Source organism: Aedes aegypti, chromosome 3 (genome assembly GCF_002204515.2).
Source record: "Aedes aegypti strain LVP_AGWG chromosome 3, AaegL5.0 Primary Assembly, whole genome shotgun sequence".
Taxonomy (NCBI): domain Eukaryota; kingdom Metazoa; phylum Arthropoda; class Insecta; order Diptera; family Culicidae; genus Aedes; species Aedes aegypti.
The window spans coordinates 373,998,771-374,021,155 of record NC_035109.1 but is presented as its reverse complement, the minus strand read 5'-3'; the positions used below and the strand labels follow the sequence as shown (position 1 = coordinate 374,021,155).

The 22,385-nt window shown below is 40.0% G+C and overlaps 1 protein-coding gene and 1 long non-coding RNA gene across 2 annotated transcripts in view; both read left to right on the top strand.

The window, feature by feature from the left end:
- LOC5574201 (titin) overlaps positions 1–22,385 on the top strand; it is a 45,295-nt gene that overhangs the window by 19,642 nt on the left and 3,268 nt on the right. Inside the window, exon 3 of the mRNA XM_021851618.1 lies at positions 508–5,497. Within this exon, the coding sequence (XP_021707310.1) occupies positions 508–5,497 (4,990 nt within the window). The remainder of the gene's footprint in view (positions 1–507; positions 5,498–22,385) is intronic.
- Positions 18,100–18,724, top strand: LOC5574202. Its single transcript, XR_002501756.1, has 2 exons — positions 18,100–18,225; positions 18,303–18,724. It is a non-coding gene; the product is annotated as an uncharacterized LOC5574202 (long non-coding RNA).

Below are 22,385 nucleotides of genomic sequence, written 5' to 3'. Positions count from 1 at the left end.
CGAGCAAGATGGGTCGATCAAGTTGAGGACGATCTGCGGACCCTTCGCAGAATGCGTGGCTGGCGACGGGCAGCCATGGACCGAGTCGAATGGAGACGTCTCCTACGTACAGCAGAGGCCACCCAGGCCTTAGCCTGACTGGTAAGGTAAGTAATACCTTCCCGCACGAACTGGCGTAGTTGGGGGGATATATCCGGTGTACATGGGCCAGTTTTTAATGCAACATCAATTCCTCTCCCTTCCACTCATTGGTCAGCAAGCAGGCGTCATTGTTGCCTACAAATAGAAGATCACCAACACTCATACACTGAAGGTGGCTGTTAGTCCCAAGCAGTCGCCTCGGTGGGTTTCTTGTGTAAGTGCAGCTGAATGGTACTGGAGTGGTATCCACGGGCGTCCAATCAAACTTAAGCTCAAGCTCACTTTTTGGTCTATTTTTTAAGCATAAGATCAGCCCTGAATTGGTGATTGATTGATATTGATTGATATGTTTTCTCTGTTTTCTAGTGGACAGCTTCGTGGAGAAGCACGGCGTGGAGTTGGACATCCAGCAGGACCTGCCGCTGGTGAAGAAGGTGGACGTGGTTTTGGCCCTTTTGAAGCAGTTACGCTTCCGAAGGAAAAGCGTTGATGATGTGGGAGTGAGTGTTACAAAGAAGGAAGTTAGGAAATCGGCAGTGGGTTGTAAGCGGAAAAGGGCAGCGCCTTCGCCTCATCCGTCGATGTCCAGCAGCACCCCGGAGGTGGGCGAACCCCAGAAGAAGCGAGTTTGTACCAATCCGGCTTCGTTCATAGTGTTGAATGATAGCGGGAGGAATTTATCGAATTTGTCGCATATTTCTCCGATCGGAGACGACAGTACGCAGGAATCGTGCCGGGAAGACTATGAAGGGGTGAACGAAGGCCAAGGAAAGGGGACGGAGGAAGATGATGAACCGCTGGACGTGAGGAAATTTCCTTCGATTGATTTGTTCTCTCAGACACTGCTGGAGAATGAGAATTATCCGGAAAAGATAGCGGATTTGATTAACAAGGGGCTGGAGTCATCGATGAGTACCCAAACTGACCCGAAGGAAGGTCCCAGTGGGATACGAGAGGAAACAATCAAAGAAGTGGTGACGGAAAGCGAGCCCAAGGCTCAAGATTGTCAATCGTTTAATTTTAACTTTGACGAGTTGATCTCGAATATAGTGAAAAGTGCCGTTAAGGATCCAGTCTTCGATGATATTCTGGACGATATCAGCAGTAAGGCAGTCAAAACCCAGAATGGTAATGAGGAGTACGAAACGACGACGACGCCTCCACCGGAAACGCCGTTGAAGGATAGGTTAAGAAAGACCGATCGGAAGAACTACAACCCGACATCGGTTAAGCGATCTACGAAGAAAGTTAAGGTCATTTCGGATGTTCCGTACTATGGAGGAATCCCGGAAGGGATCGACGTTGAGAAATCTCAGCCGGCTGCGATAACCGTTGTGAAAATGGAACCATCTGCGCCAGTTTCGGAAAGTTTGAATATACTGCCGGAAGGGACTGTTGTTCCTTCGGCTGTCTTGCCAACTCCCACAGCTGATCAACCGGTCCCTGTATCTACAACCCAGTTTTATGTGATTCAACCAGACAACACTACAAAGCTAGTAGACATCAATCAACTTCAGTTTCCCACCCAGCAATCAGCAATTAATTTAGCGGATCCTTACGGTACGGCGCCACCATCAAGTACTTTGGTTCCCATCACCGGAGCGGGCATTCCGGATAATACCTACTTCATTAATGTCCCGAATTGTTGTCTAGAGGCGAATAACCAGCTTCCGGTATATTACAACACTTACCCTCCTTCGGGACTTGAACAATCCGTGAGTAATGCGGCCATCACTGTTATACCCGAACCTAGTCCAGACAAGTTCCTTATTTTCCCATCCTCGACCTCTGGCACCTCAACCATCAGTACTACGGCTAATGCTTTCGCCACCACATCCGTCGTGAGTAGTTCCTGTACGCCAACCGTATCTGCCGCCGCCATCAACCGAATCTGTTCGCAATTCGTCCCTCTGGTTCCCAAATCGGAAGTCAAATCTACCACTCTTCAGAGCGCTGTTACAGAGGAAATCCCCAAAGTGGAAATCAGGTTTACCCCACAAGACGCTGTCGAGATGGTTCCCAAAGAAGAAGTCAAATCCACGCCGCAGAACTTCATTCTGAACACTAAAGTGCGCAGCAACTCAACTCCCAGCCGCAAAGCGTCGCACATCCGAATTCTCAACTTTCACACACCGGCAAAGCAGTCCCCCTTAGCAGCGGGCACTTCCGACAGGATACAAACTCCAGGCTCCGCCCCACCGTCTGTCGATCCGAGGCCCAGTCGTATCCCCACGCTGGTCGAACGGATGGAACCTATCATGGAGACCAGCATCAAACAGGAACCATCCAAGACCCCCGAGAAGCTTACCGACGAAATCGTACCCATTTCCGGTCCCGCCCTAAATCCGAACTCCGTCTCCAACACGCCCCGAGTCGCTAAAGATCCCCGCACTTGCGTCCGTGTGCTGTCCCGATCGACCAGCGAGGAAGCCGTCGTCGAGCCCCAGAAACCGATGGTCGAAATCCCTGCCAAAGCCATCGTCGAAGCCCCAAAACCTATGGTAGAAATCCCCGCCAAAGCCGTCGAGGAGGTCCAGAAGAAGATCCCCCCGCCAAGGATCCTGATCAACGATTCCGAAATGGAAGAATGGCGTCGGATCCGATCGGTGTCCAAGTCCAACTTCGACCAGCACCTGCGACTCATGGAGGAACAACGACTCAAGACCACCGCCCGGACACCGATGCTCAAGAAGCGCAAAAAACTCAACAAGAAGGCAGCTAAACGGAAGACACCCTCTGTGGCCGCTTCCCCGGAAGATCCGATCGAAACTCCGATCAAGGCGGACGATTCGCTGGAGTCGATGGACAGGACAGACAACAGCATTACCGACGTTCACGCCAAAATGCTGGAGGATGCTTTGGCCTCGGCGAAGAAACCGGAAAGCGAGAAATCATCAGGAAAAACTCCGCCCAAAGCCAAAACTCCGGCCAAGGAGCCGGAACCGGAACCAGAAGAAGAACAGGCGAGTAAAATCTACGTAAAAATCGCTACCCCTCGAAAGAAGACCCCGTTGAAGGCGAGTCCGAAACGGAGGCTATCCAAAGGCGACAAATCGGTGAAGAAACGGCGCACCAGTAGTCCCCGGAAGCGGGAGGTGGTTCAGAAGGTGGTCCAGGAAGTCCAACAAACGGAAGTGGTGACCGTGGTGGAGCAGAACGAGGTGGTGGTTGAAGTCGTTCAAAAAACCACGGTAGAGGTGAAGCAAAGCGAGGTGGCTGTGGTCGCGCCCGAACCGGAACCGGAAACACCAGTTAAGGTGGAAGAAAGTTCGTTATCGCAGGTGGAAGAGACGCCTCCTGAACCGCCAAAGCCAGTGAAGGATCACCCAAAACTGTTAGCCAAGAAATCGAGCGCGGAATATGTCCGCAAGGAGCAAGAGGAATCAGCATCTGCGGCCAACACAAGTTCCTGCAGTCAGGAAACTCCACCAGAAAAACCCCCCTCCGTTCCGATCGATTGCTCGTTTGGAACTTCCCTGTTCCTCGAAACCCCGTTCAAATCGGATTTGGGAAGCATTCCCATCACGCCTCGTTTTCTGATGCCGAATCAGATCGAGAACACGCCCATGTTGAAGTTAATCCGGGAGGGCATCGAGGCGAATTCCTCGATGAAAAAGTCCGGGGACATCCATACGCCCAATTTCCCGATCACCCCGGGGCTGGTCAGCACACCCAAATCGATCAATTCGGTAAGTCCGCACAGCGCGGGTGGAACCGGGGGCTTCAACTCTCGTCGAACGGATTACTCCTCCGGAAGTTCTTACTACAAACCGGATGAATCCGAAGATCTGGATAAGAATCTTGAGGCCATGCTGCTTGGCGAACGAACGAAGCGAAAGGTGGAACCAACCGGTGATCTCTCGCTGGAAAAGGAAACAGTCGATGAGCCACTTCCGCCACCGGAAGTCAATCCCATCCTCGAGACGAGCCCGCAAAAACCGGAAGAGTATCGGGGGAATATCAGTGCTTCTTCGTCCGATTCCTCCAGCACTTCCGGGTCGTCATCCTCCGGTTCCTCCAGCTCCAGTGACGCAAGCTCTCCGGAAAACACTCCGACCAAAGGACAGCAGGAACATCCTTTGCCTAGTCCAATAAAACCGTCCACGTTGTACATCAACGCCTTGGAAGCTCGGCGCCAGCAGCAGGCGGAACTAGAAGCCAAAAAGCAGCGAACAATCGCCCGTATGAAGAACGCAAAACCTGCTCCCTTGAAAAAGACGGAACGGAAGTTCATCGCTCCACCCGGTTTCAAGTCCCGGAAGGTGGTCGTCGCTCGGAAGGATCCCCCTCCGAAGGCAGCTCCACCTCCGATACCAACGACTCGCGTAGCCCCATCCGCTTCCTCCAAGCGCAAGAATCCCACCCCCCGCAAAGTGGTCCTCTTGGAAAAGATCCTCCCGGTAATCTCCAAAAAGCACTCTCCCAAACGGAGATCACAAGAAGCAAACCGGAAGTCGCCCCGTTCGTCGCTTCCAATCACCGAGCAGGACGTCAAACGGATCCTGACCCCTCGGAAAGATCAAATCATCGAGGGAACTTACGAAAATGAGAACCTGGCCCATCTTCGATGCACTCCGGACATTCCGGATCTGGAGACCGACAAGAAACCCGTGTACGCCTTCCAGAGCCCGGAACGGGTCGTCGTCGAACCGGACCAGTCCAAGGGAACACCCGACTCCAACAAGGAGAACCAATCTCTGGAAGAACCAAAAGCACCCACCTCCAAACCGGAAGTAACGGTTGAGAGCAGCGAGGAGGACGAAGACTTCGCTTACAACGAGTGTTCGTTAGGTTCCTGCTTCGATGACAGCGCGTGCAAATCGTACATCCGGTTGGTTCACAACGAGAAGAAGCCCACTGCCGTCGGTGTGCGTTCCGCGGAAATCCCACCCATCAAACGGATGAACATTGTGATGGATGGATACAAAATCTGCCTCGAATCGCAGGACCCAGTTGTGCTGTTTGAAAAATCACCCAAGAAGCTCCCAGCTTCGACCGTCACTCCCCACAAAAAGGATGGCCCCAGTAAGGCCAACCGAGGAGGCCCAACGAAAAAATCATCCAAACCAGTGGCGAAACCATCAAACCCGGTCCCGGTTCCGACCGGAAGCTCGACATCTTCCATAAAGGCGAAAATCACGTTGGTATCGGCCGTGCGGGAATCGTCCCTACCGAAAAGCAAGTTAAAGACGGCAGAACGGCTCCAGGCCGCAAAACAGCAACGTCGCCAGCAGGAAGTGCTGGCAGCTGCTTCGAAGAAGCAGAAACCTGATCCGCTTGCGGCGGATAAGGCCAGGACAAAGCAGCCTCCGGCACCGGTGGAGGATCTTAGCGTTGCTTCCAGCAAAGAACTACCGTAAGTTTGGCAACACTGTTAACCTTTGCGTACCCAACGTCTCTTTTTAGGGATTTCTAAATCTTTAATCAAGTAATTTTCCCACCGATTTTTTCTAAGTTAATGGCATCCGATTCAGATATCTCTATTTGCAAGGGTCACGTTATAAAACCGATTGACTCAACGGTTTCGGAGTTATTCCGAATTCGCTTGGGGCCCAAACCTGCTGAAATACGATTTGTCAAAAGATTGTGAATCTTTTAACTTAAGGCCCAAACGCAATGATAGCGGAACGGCAACGGAAAGCGGTACCGGTTTGCCAGCATGAATCACACCATTTCGACTGAGCTGTCAACAAATTAAAGTGAACCAACGCTGAGTCGACAAGCATGTTATATTTCATACTGGCGAACCGGTTCCGCTTTCCGTTGCCGTTTCGCTATCATTGCGTTTGGGGCTTTATTATATTCGATAATTTTACACTCAAAATAATCCAAGCGTCTTTGTTACGTGAAAACATACGTGTTTTTTTTCCATCGCACTTTTCACGTAGCTCTTACGTGAATCATAGGTAGCCCAGAATGAACGCATGAACTTTTGAACTTCGTCCATTCCGCCGGCGCTACTCGTAAGAGCTACGTGGATTTTCCGGTAGCCTTTACAAAGCGTTTCAATAGGACCTAGATGGTTTTGCTTTAAATTAACTAGAATAAAGACCAGCCTTATTTCTAATAGGCTTTGGAAGAAAACTAATTCCTAATTGAAAAATGTAAAGAAGCTTAAAATATGATGATATTTTTATATTCAATCTGAGCATTTTGAATCCTGTTTCGCAAATTTTGTGAGTTGGATCTGCCTTGTTGTAGCCTTCGCGTGCTATAATTGATAGAGGTTATAAATCAGTTATAAAACATGAAGCAATACAGGAATTCTTCGGTATTCAAAGCATATTTACCTTGAAATCAATCTTACACAGGGTTGAAAGTTCAGCAGCTACTGAATTTCTTCAAAAATCAAGCGGGCGCTATAGGCCTTTTCATGTGACAGATCCGTCTATGCATTTGTTTACATCGGTGGAGGACCGTTGCTAACACGGGCCTGTCATTTTCATAGAAGAACTGTCAAAGTGCTTCCCGATCAGCTGATTTGAGACGTCATGTGAATAGGCCTATCTTAGGATTTGAGCTTAAAGCCCCAAACACAATGTGAGCGGCAGCACGGTAAAACGGCAAAACGGCAAGCCCATCTTGAGCTACACTCTACTTGTCAAGTCAATGTTGAAAAGGATTTAATCAACATGGGATTGATAAGTAAAGTGTAGATCAAGATGGGCATGCCGTTTTGCCGTTGTACCGCGTTGCCGTTCACATTGTGCTAGGGGCTTAACACCGAATGTACGTACAATATAAAGATGTCAAAATGAACTTAGACACCTACGTGAATTTCACGTAAGTGTGATAGGTAACCTCAGTAACAATTACCGAGTCACTATTTGGTGGTTATGAATGGCTTAGTGATCTTTATCTTAAGGCCCAAACGCAATGATAGCGGAACGGCAACGGAATGCGGAACCGGTTCGCCAGCATGAACTACAACATGCTTGTCGACTTGGTGTTGATTCACTTTCATTCGTTGATGGGTCAGTCGAGATAGTGTGGTTCATGCTAGCGAACCGGTTCCGCATTCCGTTGCCGTTCCGCTATCATTGCGTTTGAGCCTTTAGTCACACTCAAAAAAATCCAAACGTCGTTACTACGTGAAAACATAAGTAGTTTATTTTTCATCGCACTTTTCACGTAGCACTTACGTGAATCGTAGGTGACCAAGAATGAACTAATGATCTTTCTCTCCGCCGCTGTTCTCCGTAATAGCTACGTGATTTTCCCGCACCTTTCATACATAGGGGTCGTAGAACTTAGATGAAGTTCCAGTGAACTTTATCGGAGCTTGCAATGAAGAGTACTTGAAATGACGATAATTTAGATCTGCAACTTTCATATACTTTATGTTTTTCGAAATAAGTTATTCCAAGAACGGAGATATTTCTTATATTAGCGTTTATTGTAAAATATGATTACACATTTTTTCAACTTCCGTAACTGGGATACCGCATAAATTCTGGTCAGAGAGTTGGTAAATCCTGTTGCTTGTGATTTCGGCATACGGAACTACCTATACGTAAGCAAGCCAAAGCGGTCAATGATTAAATATTTGACTCCAGTAGCATTCCAAATCCAAATAACACTGCGGCACTGTTAAAATGACAAAAATTAATATAATGTCATTATTTGACAAACGTGTTTACCTACCAATGTTTACCTTGAGAAAAGTGATGCTGAATTCCGTGTGACTTCAAGTATATATCGATTAGAGCCATATTCTTTGAATATTTAAAGTAATGAATGTTCCACGCAATATTTTGCTAGATCTGAATCCGAATCTGTACACATTTTGGCCTTTTGAACGCATAATAAACGCTGTAAAATGATTGGAAATGGTAGCACCCATTACACACGACACTGATGTATCACTCAATGAACTCCAACTGTAGCTGTCAAAATGAACTCGAGTAGGTACGGGATTTTCACGTCAGTGTTACGGGTTGGCGTGATGAATGCTACAAGCATTCTATTTCATATTTATCCATTGTCAGATAATTATTACCTTTGAAAGATAAATTCAAGTGAATGAACCTTTTTAGGGACCTACGTGATTTTCCACGTAGGAATGACGTGTGGATTATTTTGAGTGCAGGTGAAGTGGAGGTAAAATGAATTTGGAATGATCTACGTGATTTTTCACGTAGAAATATCGTTTGGATTATTGTGAGTGTACATATTAAACATTATCGATCATATAGAGATAAGTGTATGAACCTGTCCACAGAGGACATATTCTGTTTATTTGCACCTGAAATGTTCAGAGAGTTCCGAGAGAAGAATTCTTGCGACACTTAATCGCAAGGTTCTATTAGAATCGGTCATTTGGCAAATTTGAAACAGCAGATCTCGAAGTTTGTAGTTGTACCTCTTGCTTCTATTCTCCATTCTTAATTAGGGTGTCTACTATCTGAAAAAACCTGGAAAACCTGAAATTATCAGGGAATTTTATTCAACCTGGAATTCTAGGGAATTTCAATCACAATCAGGGAAATTATTTTGAGGCAGTAATTCATAATATAATATGTTCACGACAAAGGGTTTTTGGGTCATAACCCAGAGCTACCATTATTTGCCAGAAAACTCTCTTCATTCAAAAAAAAAAAAAAAATCGTCTGCACCGCTCTGAAAACACTATATGAGCTGTTCACTGAGGATCCTTTCAAGTATCATATTTTATCAGCTTACCAAACCATGATGATGTTTTTAATGTCTCTATATTTATTTAGTAAAGGATTAACATATCTAGGGCTGGTAGCAGGTTTGTTTCTAGAATTCTAGATACAATTTATATGCAGGTCTCTGAAAAGCAGCTTTTTTGATAAAAGGTTTTTGAAGTCTCTATTTTAATCAAAATAGTCTCTAAAGCAAATCTCGCGTAACAGTTCTAAAGGGCCAATGATCAAATTGTAAACAAATCGGGTTTTGATACCATTCGATAGCATCTCCCAACACCCACAAACTATGCAAACATTGTCAACATAATCATAAAACTTACCGTTATAAACTCGGTTTTCAAAGCGGCCAATAACCGCTTTTTTTCCAAATCATTCATTGGCCCCCACTCGAAAAGGCCAATGATTGGTTCTCGCTCCATCAAGAGGGCCTACAATCGGAAAATTTCGCAAACTGTCATTGGCCTTAGCATGGTGAGAGGCCAATGACTCTCTCTTGCTCATTCATTGAAAACCGAAAAGGCCTAGCCTTGGGCCAAGCACTCTAATAAAATTCTATTTTGGCCAATAAAAAAGGCCCATGCCTTGACGAAAACCGAAAATGGGCCAAGCATTTAAACTTATCATTTTTTCCACATTTTTGTCAGTTTTCAGAATACAATCAATTATTAGCATGTAGTAATAGTAAATCGTCACTCAACTAGCAAGAAATCACATTGATTGAATTGAATACTGAAAAATAGGAATTGAAAATGTGGTGAATAATATTCAAATCGAATTTTCTCAGAGTCAACGATCTGAGGATTGGCCCTTTTGAATTGTTACGCGAGAAATATATTATATTAACAGTATGGTTCACTTCCACTTATCCCGTACACAAATTTGGCGACCCGTTTAGCATTGCCAACAGCACCATCTGTTGACGAAAAAGGTGACTAAACCTTGCTTTGGTTAATTCCTTTTGATCGTGTACACTGGTTTGACGTCCCTCGGTGACATTTCTCATTGTTTTGATTTTAGACTTGCAGAGGTCGAGCCTAACATTTGAGAACGTACCGTAAAAACACCGTGCGCAACCAACATCATAAACGGAAATAAAAGATTGATTAAACTTATGATAACGTGAAAAGTAAGGCGCTTTATGTCTTTCAATTAGGACATGGCTGTTGAATAACTGTCATAATCTTAGCTATTATTGCTTTTCCCATAAATGTAAATGATGTATGACAGTGACAGTGCATCATCACTTCTATATATTTAGACACGAGCTAGTTTCAACGGTGGCATACTTCACTTTATTAAAAGCCAAGTAACTCGTCTTTCTTTTCAATGGACCGATGAATAAAGAGCGTTAGTAATATAATCAATTTGATATAAATGATTCTTCATTAATTTTTGACAGCATGAGCACGTGCAAGTGATTGTACATCAAAATTGAGTGTGAGTCTACCAACACTGGCTTCCATACCAAATTCACTGTTTGTCCTATATTGCCAGATGTAATACTTTTCAAAATCATTAAAAAATAGCTGTTAAGTAACGATATTTAAAAATCTTAGTTGTTTCGTATACTTTAACGCCTAAAAACAGATTTCTGCAGTACATTAGTCACATAAATCAGCCTACAAGCTGGAAAACTTACAAAGTTTTCTAAAATCGACACATAATGCTGTCGACCTTTTTGATAAAGGCAATTGATTCAGCGACCTTCCGCTGAGCAATCAATGCAAAGGATTCGATCATAATACTTACGCCTTCATTTACAAACTTTTATGAAGCACAGTGTATAAATTACGTAGTATTTAATTTGACTGTTCATTTGTCCCTTTTTCAAAGTCTGTGAATGTTCAAGCAAATAATTTTGTTAGCAATACAGAATGGTCTTCTATCGTATGTGAACAAATTATTTGAAAAAGTTCATTCAGATTTTAGCTTGATACTTTTCATATGTTACGCTGGATATGATATGAAGTGTCACTAGTGTCACTTTGATAAGCTCGAATGTTTAGAGTGTATTGATTGCCACGTTTGCCTTGTGTGGCGCTACAATCACAGAAAAGGGGGTCGCCAGAAATATATGAGAGTGACTCATATTGTTAATATAATATATTTGCTCTAAAGTCTTTTTTTTTATCTTGCTTGCAGATAATTAAGATGCAATATTTCTTCTCATATTCCTCTAGAACAGTTTCAGAAATTATTCTTGTGGTTGCTCCAGAGATTTTATCAAGAATTCTTCAAGAAATTCCACTACCAAGTTCTTCAGCAATTTTTCATAGGATGCTTACCGGAATTCCTCCAGAATTACTTTGAACACAGTCTATCCCAGGACTTCCTCCAGATAGTTTTTCACTGACTTTTCAACCGAATTCCACAGACTTTAATCTAAGAGATATCCAAAGTTTCCCACAGAATTTCTTTCAAGAAAACCCGACAAAAATGTCAACGCCATGTCATCTACGGATATTCCAAAGAATAGCACCAAAAGTTCCTCGAGGGGTTATTCGAGTGAATCTATTAAAAACATTACAAATAATTCAGTTGACAACCGCTCGTCGTGCGCGACAGACGTACAGAATAACGCTCTCGATTATCTTGTTTCCCGAATTCTTGTTGCGAAAGAATCCTGCATTAATGCAAGATGTCTTCGCACAGGAAAAACACACTAGTCGTTGATTTTAGTGTTCTGCCAAAACGACCCATCTTGGAACAAGTGGAGGAGTTCCTTAGAGACATTATTAAACTCGATCTAGCTGATGTGAAGAACATTCAGCTGCATAACATCAAAAACTGCGTCTTCATCGAAATGAATGACGCAGGTGTAGCACCCCGGCTACAGCAGCAACACCATCTACGGCACTTTTTTGAGTATCAAGGAGTAAGATACTTCATACCAGTGTACGTCGATGGTCCTACAACCACCGTGAGAATTCACGACCTTCCACCACAAATGTGTAACAATGTCATCTCCAATCATCTGCAGCAGTACGGGAAGGTCATTTCCATACAAAATGAGGTATGGAAGAATTACTTCTCCGGCATACCGAACGGTGTAAGAGTTGTTCGACTGAAAGTGGATAAACAAATACCGTCGTACATTGTTGTGAACAACCATGGCACATATGTTAGCTATTCCAAAAAAAGCGATCAATCGACAGCTAGTGACGCCGAAAAGCTGAAACAAAAAGCACCATCCAACTCGATCAAACAGAAAAGGAACAACGAGAAGCAAAGTGATACAGTGGACACTCCAGCGCAAGCGTCTCCAACCGAGACCGACAACGACGACGACGACGACAATGATAACGGAAGTAACAACAATAACGACAGAGCATGTGAAAACGAAACAGCGACGGACTTTGATACTACGAAGCGGCGGTTGTCAACCGAATCGAACGGTACGAGAGAGGAATATACAGCAAAGCGATCATGCAATCAGGGCACCCAAAAATGCGATCAAGAATGGAAAGTGATGACCAGATCGAAGAAGAAAACAATGAATTAGTTCTGCATATTGTACATACTATTGAAATAAAAGTCAACTTACATGACACGACACGAATGCACCTCTGGTGTAAAGTGTCGCTAATAAAAAAAAAAAAAAAAAAAAATTACAAATAATTCCCTCAATTCGACCTGTGTTTCATTATTAAATTCCTTTAGATCTTTTTCTAGAAATTTCTCCAGCGTCCAAGGAATTTTGGAGTTCATCCAAACGTTTTCGATCAATTTCTCAAAAAATCCCCATGGAATATTGAAAAGTTCAATAAGGTTCCAGACCAGCATTTTTTAATGAGATTTTACGATTTTAGTAATAATTTTTACTGCAAATTTTTTTTTTTTAATTTCGTCCTGAGTATCCTACACAGTATCCTGCAAGATATGATTTTATTCTTTTATATTTTTCAATTATCTTAGCAATCATTCAGCAATAGTCTTCGAAACCTTCTAAAAGTTCTTCAAGAGTGAGTCTTGCTGAAAATCCTCTTTCATCAATGGTGACTTAAGAAATTACATAAGTAACTGTAACAGAAGGTATCCTAAAATTTGCTTTAGGAATACGTCACGATTTTTTTCTGAACAATTTCTCAGCTTCCTGGAAAATTTCATTTAAATTTCCTTGAAGAAAACTCCTGGAACAATGCTCAAGAAAAAAAGTTTCGAAAACTTCCTTGAGAAGTCTCTTAGAATTAATGGAGAAATTTCCGAAGAAATCTTAGGAGCAATCTTTGGAGTAATTCCTGAAGGTATCCGCAGAGAAATTTGCAGTTAAAATCTTAAAAAAAATCTGAAGAACAATTTTGTAGAAAATCCTAAGAAATCCTTGGAGACATCTGGAAAAGTTTCTAGATGAATATTATAACATGTTTTAAACGGGAGTCTTGGAGGATGTTCTAGAAAAACTGATTGGAGAATCACCGGATAAAATCCTAGAGGACTAAGGGCTTTTTCGAAAAATTTCTGAAATAATATATGGGTATTTCTGATGGAAGCTCTGAGGTATTGTTTGTGATATTTTTTGGAAAAATCCTGGTTCTTTTTTGAGATATCCAAAACAAAATTTTTGGAGGAATTTCTTAGGAAATTCTCGGAGAGTAAAAATCTCAAATAACGTCGTCATAATACATCAAAGAATGTTTGTCCTTTACTGGCATATACCAGATTTGTTGGTATGTCGTCGTAGTGTAACGAAAAATTTGAAAAAAAGTTAAAAATATTCCTTGAAATAATCTCAGAGAAATGTTTGGTCTGATCAAATTATTTCATCCTGGTTCCTGTTAGGTTTCGTTTTGTTTTTTGATCACTGTTTCATCTCGTTTTGATTACTTTTTAGTCTCTTTTTTCTGGAAAGAGGTTTCTAAATTTCCTATTTTTAAAGAAACTCAGTCATCACCAGCCAGGCTTCTTCCTTGTTCTTAACTTACAGAGACTCAATTTCATTTTCGTACGGGGCACTGTTTTCATATCAAGTTGAAGTTGGTATAAAACTATTAAATGGTGCATGGACTTCGATATACTTTATCAATAACAAATGTCATAGGTGTCATCTATTGTTTGGCAATGACAAACCGTATTCATTTGCTTAAATCTTTGGAATAATGGAAAAGTATTGAGATTGTGTCTATATTGACCCAATTCCATATTCGTACACCTAACAAAAAAGAAATATACAGCATTCAAAACTAATTTTAATGGACTAGATGATTACTTAAGCTCTTCGTTGTGTTGTTCAGATGCAGTAGAATACATTTGGAAAATTAATAAGCGGACATATTTGAAACTTAAGTAAATTTAAGAAAAATACCAGTTTTTCCATGTTTTTTGCTAAAATATTCGGTAAATCGAACAATAAATTGCATGTTTTTCAACATCACTTCCTTAAGAATGATAACTGCGAATATTGCACAAGTTTCAAAAAATTATAATCAGTTTTAGAGTAGCTAGGAGTGGATATCGACAACTTATACTTTTGAATCTTAGCTAATATAACATTTATAACAAATCCAAAACCAAAAATTTTAGTCAATTTCTTTATGTTTGGCTCCTAAATGTATATACATAATCCATAGTTAATGTTCCTATCAAAACATTGCGTAATTATCATTTTTAATTCACATTTTACTACCAAACATGATTATATAGATTTATAGAATAAATATTATTGCCATAACCGCATCACTAACGTTTTTTAAAATGATGAAAACAACAGAATATATTCTATTAAATAGTATATCAATGCTCTCTGCTCATTCAAGTTATTTTGTATTTTTCTTATAAAATCAATAAATTGCAAAATAGGGTGCTATTTTGAATATAATTTGAACATTATTTCGAAGATAATTGAATATTACGATGACATCAATTATGTGAAGGTATGTACAGCGTAGTTTAGGGTACTTTATTGTAAAACGAAGTTCGTAGTTCAAATTATTTTTACAGACAAATTCAAAATTAACATTTAACTGTTGTTTTGAATGAAAATTTGGTTTACATTGATTAAAAATATCATTTTAGAAGAGTTTTGAGCTTATGGCACAACAATTTCCTGAACTCAAAAGGGATAAAAACTGTTTATGATTTCTGTAAACTGTATATATTTCAACTAAATTTCTATCAGAGCTTACAAGTATAAACTATAGATTGGATTCAATGACAAAAATAAACGTTATTGTTCGAATTATTGGATGTTATAGCAAAAATCATTGGAAAACTAGCATTTCTCATAGTTTTACCTAAATTTAATATATGTCCACTAATAAATTGTCCAAATGTATTTCACTACATCTGAACATCATAATAAAGCACTTCAGTAATCAAATAGAGCTTCTAAATTTAGTTTTGAACGTTGTGCGTTTGAATTTTGGTAGGTGTACGAATATGGAATTGGGTGAATTTTAGACATCAATTCAATACTTTTCTATTAATCCAAAGATGAATGTAAATGGAAACATTTTGTGATTGCCAAACAATAGATGACACCTATTACCTTCAATGTGGATAAAGTATTTGTAGCTCAATACTTCATTTAATAGTTTTTTACTAACTTGATGTGAAAACAGTATCCCGTACGAATATGAAATTGGGCCACTGTATCCTCTTTCTCCCCCTTTTAATGATCAACTACAAAAGAGAAGCGATTTTACCCACACACAAACTGAGCGTACGAGCTCTGCGGGATGAAGAGTTTACACGTTTGTGTTTGTTTATTTTCATTCCCACAGTGGTAAAGAGTTTGTTTTGACAACCTCAGTGCTTAAAAGAGAAAGAGATTATTTTCTCCCTTTCTCAGTTAGGAGGAGAGCATTTTTTTCCCATTTCTCAGTTCGGGGAAGAGCATTTCCAGACAGCTCTTCGTTGTCTCTTTGTAGCTCTTTGCCCAAAAGCGCAAAGAGGAAAGCGAAATCATGCTCTTGCGTTGACGCAGAAACCAACCTCAGTTCATCCCAAAAGCAGTGATGATGTGTTTGCAGAGCTTCGCAGTAAGCTAGAGCTGTCAAATGGAAGATGTGCGTTTGGATGGAGCCAACGTTTCTCTCCACTCTCTCAGCCACGGATTATACAACCAACATCGAATGCTGACTCATAATTGTTGTGACCGTACGAAGTCGCTCCATCTATCAGATATCAAGATGAGCAAAATGAAGCCTGCCACCATCTCTGCTTCATGCACAATTTTAAAATTATTGGAAAATATTTGATTTCAGAACAAATGATTTTCGATATTATTTTTAGAATTTGAACATCTTTGGATTCAAAACTTCGTAACAATCATGATTAATTCAGAGCTTTTTCGAAGGAAAGTCAAAAATCATATTATTAATTATAATCCGCGTTTCTATTATCCGAAAAAAATTGATCGGGATCCAAAAGTTTTACGGATTATTTGTATTAATTTTGATGGGTATAATATATCTACTTAAATATGTAGCAGATGACCATTATCACGATTGATTCAATTTGAGATATTTTAAAGAATTTGGCTTTTATGAAGGTCAGTATCTATTACTTGCTTACTTGCTAATACATCGATAAATACTAATATTGCCACAAATCCAAATAAAGTTTTACTTTTGCGCCCAGCTGTCTTAGTTATCCAAACGACCGATGGAAATGAATGGTGCATAATCTGTATTAAAAATACTTTCAAGCAGAAGCATACTGATGTACTTAAGAATTCCGTTCAGTTTACAGAGCTCTTACAAACGAAATAGAAGACATCATCATTGACAAATACAATTCATTTGAATAAAACTACAGCTTTGGTATTGTTAGCATCTTCATAGTGTAATAATGGATATTGGAATAGCTTCAGCATGCTTAAAATAATGTATAGAAGTGTATAAATAGCTATTAAATTGAAAACATTTTAAAATTTGTCACCTTCGCTTAAGCCTAAACTAAACGTGGTTTAGTATAATTATACTAAATTTAATACCTAAGTAGGGGGTGAAGAAATCGGCCCTTAGATATACAGTTAAACCTCCATGAGTCGATGTCCCATGACTCGATATCGACTCATGGAACCATACTAGAAACAATATATCATGGTTACTATGATGGTCCCTTGAAACAGCATTCCAAGGGATTTCTGTTCCATGACTCGATATTTTCATGAGTTGATGGTCCCTTCAATATCGACATATGGAGGTTTCACTGTATAAACTTAGAGTATTTCTTGACCCTTGGATTTTTTTGTAATACCTGGAAGAAACCTGGAAATATCAGGGAATTTAATTTCGGTAAACGAGTAGACACCCTGTTAATCTATCACGCGCAGTGCTGTAAACATTCGACATTTCTCGCGACGTTCGTTTCGCTTCCATGGTTAGCATCCGATTTTTTTTTATTAGTATCATTCCAAACATTACATTCATTATTTCTTATATTTGATGTTCTGTGTTATTAGACAACACTATCATCCTAATTTGGTAACACAAATCTAAGATTTTATTTTGTTAACATTTTGTTAACAACATATTACATTTCATTTGCCGTAGCAGTTCAGATTTTTTACAGGTGAGTTGATTTCACCTGCTTATAAGAGAAAAAAAAACGTTTTTAATATACTTAACCTAACTTAACCTAAACATATAACGCATTAATCGTGGCAATAGAAGATTGTTACGATTTTTGCCTGAAATTATTGACTATTTTATTTGACATTTGTTCCAATGTTTCAATATTGGATATTCTATGTAACTCATTGGTACTACCCACATAGAAAAATACAGTTCACATTATATTTCAAACAGAAAGTTTCCTGTATCTGTTAATGTTAATGTTCCTCAAACAATCTCTTTAATGTCGAACAGAATGAAATCGACAGCTTCGGATAATAAAAAATGTTACGAGTACTACATTCCAAGTAGTGATAATTTATGAAAGGATTCAAAAATAGTTGAACAATTTGGAGCGAAAACTCGCTAGAAATAGTAACAATATAAATCCACCATCTGGCAAATGATTTTCGTTTCTGTTTATGCAACACACCTCCACAAGAGCATTTCACAATATATAACTTTTATTTCACAGTTTGGCGAATTGTACGAGCAATAATTCAATTTAATGCACGCTAAACATACAATTTGATGATAATAGCTACATACATTTCATATAGCGATGAATATATTTTGGTCTTTTCCACACAAGTATATAAAAAACATAATAATCCTTGGATGATCTCCTTTTTTAAATTGAATGTGCAAAAAGACCAAAAAACATTTAATCGGTTTGAAACTTTCACTTTCACTGTGCAGAGTATTTTTAGCGTGTTTGTCACCACGCATCTAAGATGTAAAAAAAGAAAAAAAAAACAAAGGAATTGAGTTTGCACTTTTCTGCTGCTTTTTGCGTCTTTTTGTTGTTGCGTTGAAAAAAATAAATATCTGATCTGGAACCGGAAACAAAATCACTGGTAAGTAATCTTTTCCTCAGTTTGTCCCGTCCATAGGTAAATATGTAAAATGCTACTAATTTCCTTTCTTTCAGAAGAATTGGGATGCAGTCAAACGAGCAAGAGGATTTCTGCGAGATCAGCCAAAAATGCTGTCGTCACTTCCACGGGCAAGACAAGCAACGAAAACGTTTAACACACCGGACACAACCTGAACTCAATGAGAAGGCAAGCGAAATCCGTCCTCCTTGCTTTGGTGACTGCTGCCTGACAATAACAAGAATCAGGTAAGCCGTGGATTCGTTTGATGACCTGCAGAAAATGTCCGGAACTCGTCCCATTCGGCTATCACCTACATGACGGACGCCTGTATCACTACGAAGAAGTTTGCGAAGCTGCCGGATTGGAATAATGGGCTCATTTTGCGGAAAATTTGGAAATAATATGATGAATACGGCTGAAGTGAATGTATGTAAAGTGTAAGAGAGTAAAATGTTCAATAATAACATTTAAAATTAAAGTGTACTTGTTCATTTATTTTATTTAAATTACAAGTAATGAAACAAGCTGCACGTGTGATCGAAAATCGCTTTCAAAAAATAGGCATCAATCGACATATCTGTATATTTTGATTGATATAATTTTGTTTCACACGATATGCTTGTTTTATTGCTTATGGATAATGGTATAATTCCATTGTAGTTAACTTATTGTATAAACATAACGGAACAGTTCAGCATAGGGTTAAAACACAATAAAGCATCATAAGCTTATAATTACACATATATTCTTTTTTATCGATAGATATATATGATTTAACAGTTTGCAAACTATTTGTCTTACAGCAATTTCGTCAGGAAATGGATGGTATAACCACCCTTTGGGAAACTATCCATTGCAAATTTTGTTCGAGAAAATCTACGTTTTTATATGGTTACATAACTTAACCGCCTATTCCCCACACTGTTATTTTCCCATTTACAATTAACCAAACTGTCAAAACCGTTCGCGGTAGTGTTGGTTTATTGTTATTTTGGATGGTATATGAAACTGGTTAGATATTGTCGTAAATGGCTGTGGATAGTTTGGTAAACTGTGTCAATATGGTTCCGGTTTATGCGGGTATACCAGGGAGGAAGCCTCAGAATCATTTTCAAAATTTTATTTTGAATTCTCTGCAGAGCTTTCTTCCTGGTATTACAACAGCTAGTCCATATTGGTACAGCATACAACATGGCTGGCCTGAAAATTTGTTTGAATATCAAGAGCTTGTTCTTAAGACAAAGTTTTGATTTTCTATTAATAAGGGGATAGAGACAATTTACATATTTGTTACATTTGGCTTGAATGCCCTCAATGTGATTTTTGAAAGTTAAATTCTTATCTAGCATGAGCCCTAGATACTTAACTTCATCTGACCAATTTATTGGGACCCCTCTCATCGTGACAACATGTCTACTTGAAGGTTTCAAATAAAGAGCTTTTGGTTTATGTGGGAATATTATTAGTTGAGTTTTGGAAGCATTAGGAGAAATCTTCCGTTTTTGCAAGTATGAAGAAAAAATATCCAAACTTTTTTGCAATCGGCTACAGATGACACGCAGACTTCGTCCTTTGGCGGAGATGCCTGTGTCATCCGCAAACAGGGATTTTTGACATCCCTGAGGTAACTCAGATAAGTCAGATGTGAAAATATTGTATAATATTGGTCCCAAAATGCTGCCTTGAGGAACACTAGCTCTTACAGGAAGTCTTTCAGATCTGGAGTTCTGATAATTAACCTGAAGAGTACGATTTGAAAGATAACTTTGAATTATTCTAACAATGTATGTTGGAAAATTAAAGTTTTTTAATTTTACAATCAAACCTTCATGCCAAACACTGTCTTTAGCAGTCGATTGATTTTCTACACTCATCCGCTATCGTCGTCACCTCTCACACAGCACGAACGGTAGAATGAACATCGAGAAACACCAAAACTTTGGAATGAATGTCGTCTGACACGATGACATTTTCAAAAATCACAAATTTTGCACATTTTTTTTTTTTAGATGTGTCCGATTATGAACAACAAAAACAGTTTAATCTTGCTTGTTACGTCCAATGTGACTCACATACAATGAAAGCAGCTTTTATTATGAAAACAAATAGAAATGACATGCATTCAATTAACTTTTTCCTCGTACGTTCGTTCGAACTACTCGTGTTGAGAATGTTGAAAGCAAAGGCTGTCGAATATCAATGAAAAACTGTCGATTATTCTTGTAATATAGAAAACGCAGTGGTTTGAAATTAAGGAACGGTAACGTTTATTGTAGTGATCTTGAGGAGAGTCAGATGAGGAATGATTACAAATTTTCATGTTAGGTGTAATAAACAGGTTGCTATGGTCCATCATTAAAACCAATGGTGGCTTTGATAACGATTACACCAATACCCCCTCTTAATCGGTCAATCCAAGGAGTTTACGGAATTCTTGAAAGTGAGTGGTATCGAGCGCCTTTGTGAATAGATCTGCTAACTGATTGTTTGACGGGATGGGTTCAATCTTCACTGTACCTTTGATAACGTGATCTCGCAGGAAATGATGCTTAACATCAATGTGTTTTGCTCTCTTACACTCTACATTTTTGGCCATTGAGATACATCCATGGTTGTCCTCAAAGATGGTGAATGATTCATCAAGCGGTAAAACTTTCAGATCTTCAAGAATTCCTTTGAGCCAAATACCTTCAGAAACAGCTAAACTTAATGCACTATATTCTGCTTCGCTGGATGATAGAGCAACTGTTTGCTGTTTTCTACTAGCCCATGAAACGGTATTTCCGAAAACTTGAAAAACGAAACCACTTACTGATTTTCTGTCAACTGCATCTGAGGCCCAGTCAGCATCGGCGAATCCTACCAAAATCGGGGAACTTCTTTTACAGGTGTATTCAAGTTTAAAATCCTTTGTTCCTTTTAAGTAACGAGCTGTCCTCTTCAAAGCTTGCCAATGAGAGTTACCAGGATTTTGCTGATATCTTCCAAGGTATCCAACGGAGTAACTAATATCGGGACGAACACATAACATTGTATACATAATGCTGCCTAGAAGCTCTCTGTACGGCTGATTTGTTGAATCTCGATCTTCGATTGGTAGTTGGCATCCCTTTTCCATTGGTGTTTTAACGTAATTGCAGTCTTGCAAACCGAACTTGGTTAAAATGCGATTGATTCCAGCTTCGTGTGAAAGACACAATCTTCCTTGAGCTCTGTCGTACTGAATCTTCATACCTAAGAAGCAGCTGACATCTCCGCAATCCGTCATTTGGAATTTTCTTGATAATATCGTTTTCGCTTCCAGTATTGCGTTCATTTGTTCTCCAAAAATAAGGACATCGTCAACGTATATAATAATGTAGACATTACCTTGTCTGTTGGTTTTGATATAAAGACAATAGTCGTGTTTCGAACGTGAAAATCCATTTTCAAGAAGTGTTTCATTGAGCTTGTTGTTCCAACAACTGGGACTTTGTTTCAATCCATATAACGATTTTTGTAATTTGCATACTAGGTTGGAAGCTGCTTCTACGCCATCCGGTACTGCCAGATAAACTGTTTCGTCCAGTTCGCCATATAAAAACGCTGTCTTAACGTCGAGTTGCTGGATATGCATCTTTTGTTGAACTGCTACAGCCAGGACGGTCCGAATGGTTGCCATTCTTGCTACTGGTGCATAGGTTTCACCATAATCCAGTCCGGGCTTCTGTTGAAATCCCTTGGCAACAAGGCGAGCCTTATAGCGGACAGGGTTTCCATTTTCATCTTCCTTGATACGAAACACCCATTTAGTTTTGATAGGTTTAATTTCCTTGGGACAAGCTTCCAGACGCCAAACCTCATTTTGCTTAAGGGAATCTAATTCATCCTTCACAGCTTGAAGCCAGAATTTTTCATCAGGGCGCCCAAATATATCTTGATATGTTTCAGGAACATCCAAGGAACTCGTAGGAATTGTTGTCACACCATCACGAATATTGATAGCATCTGTAGACGGAAATTGGACAGCAGAGAATATTCTTCCAGTAAGAAAATCTTTAAACTTACCGGGGAGCCTGCGCTCCCGTTCGCTATGCCTCGTGGTTTCCATGTCAAGGTTTGAACCATGTTCTTGTTGCGAAGGGAGCGCCACCGGTGTT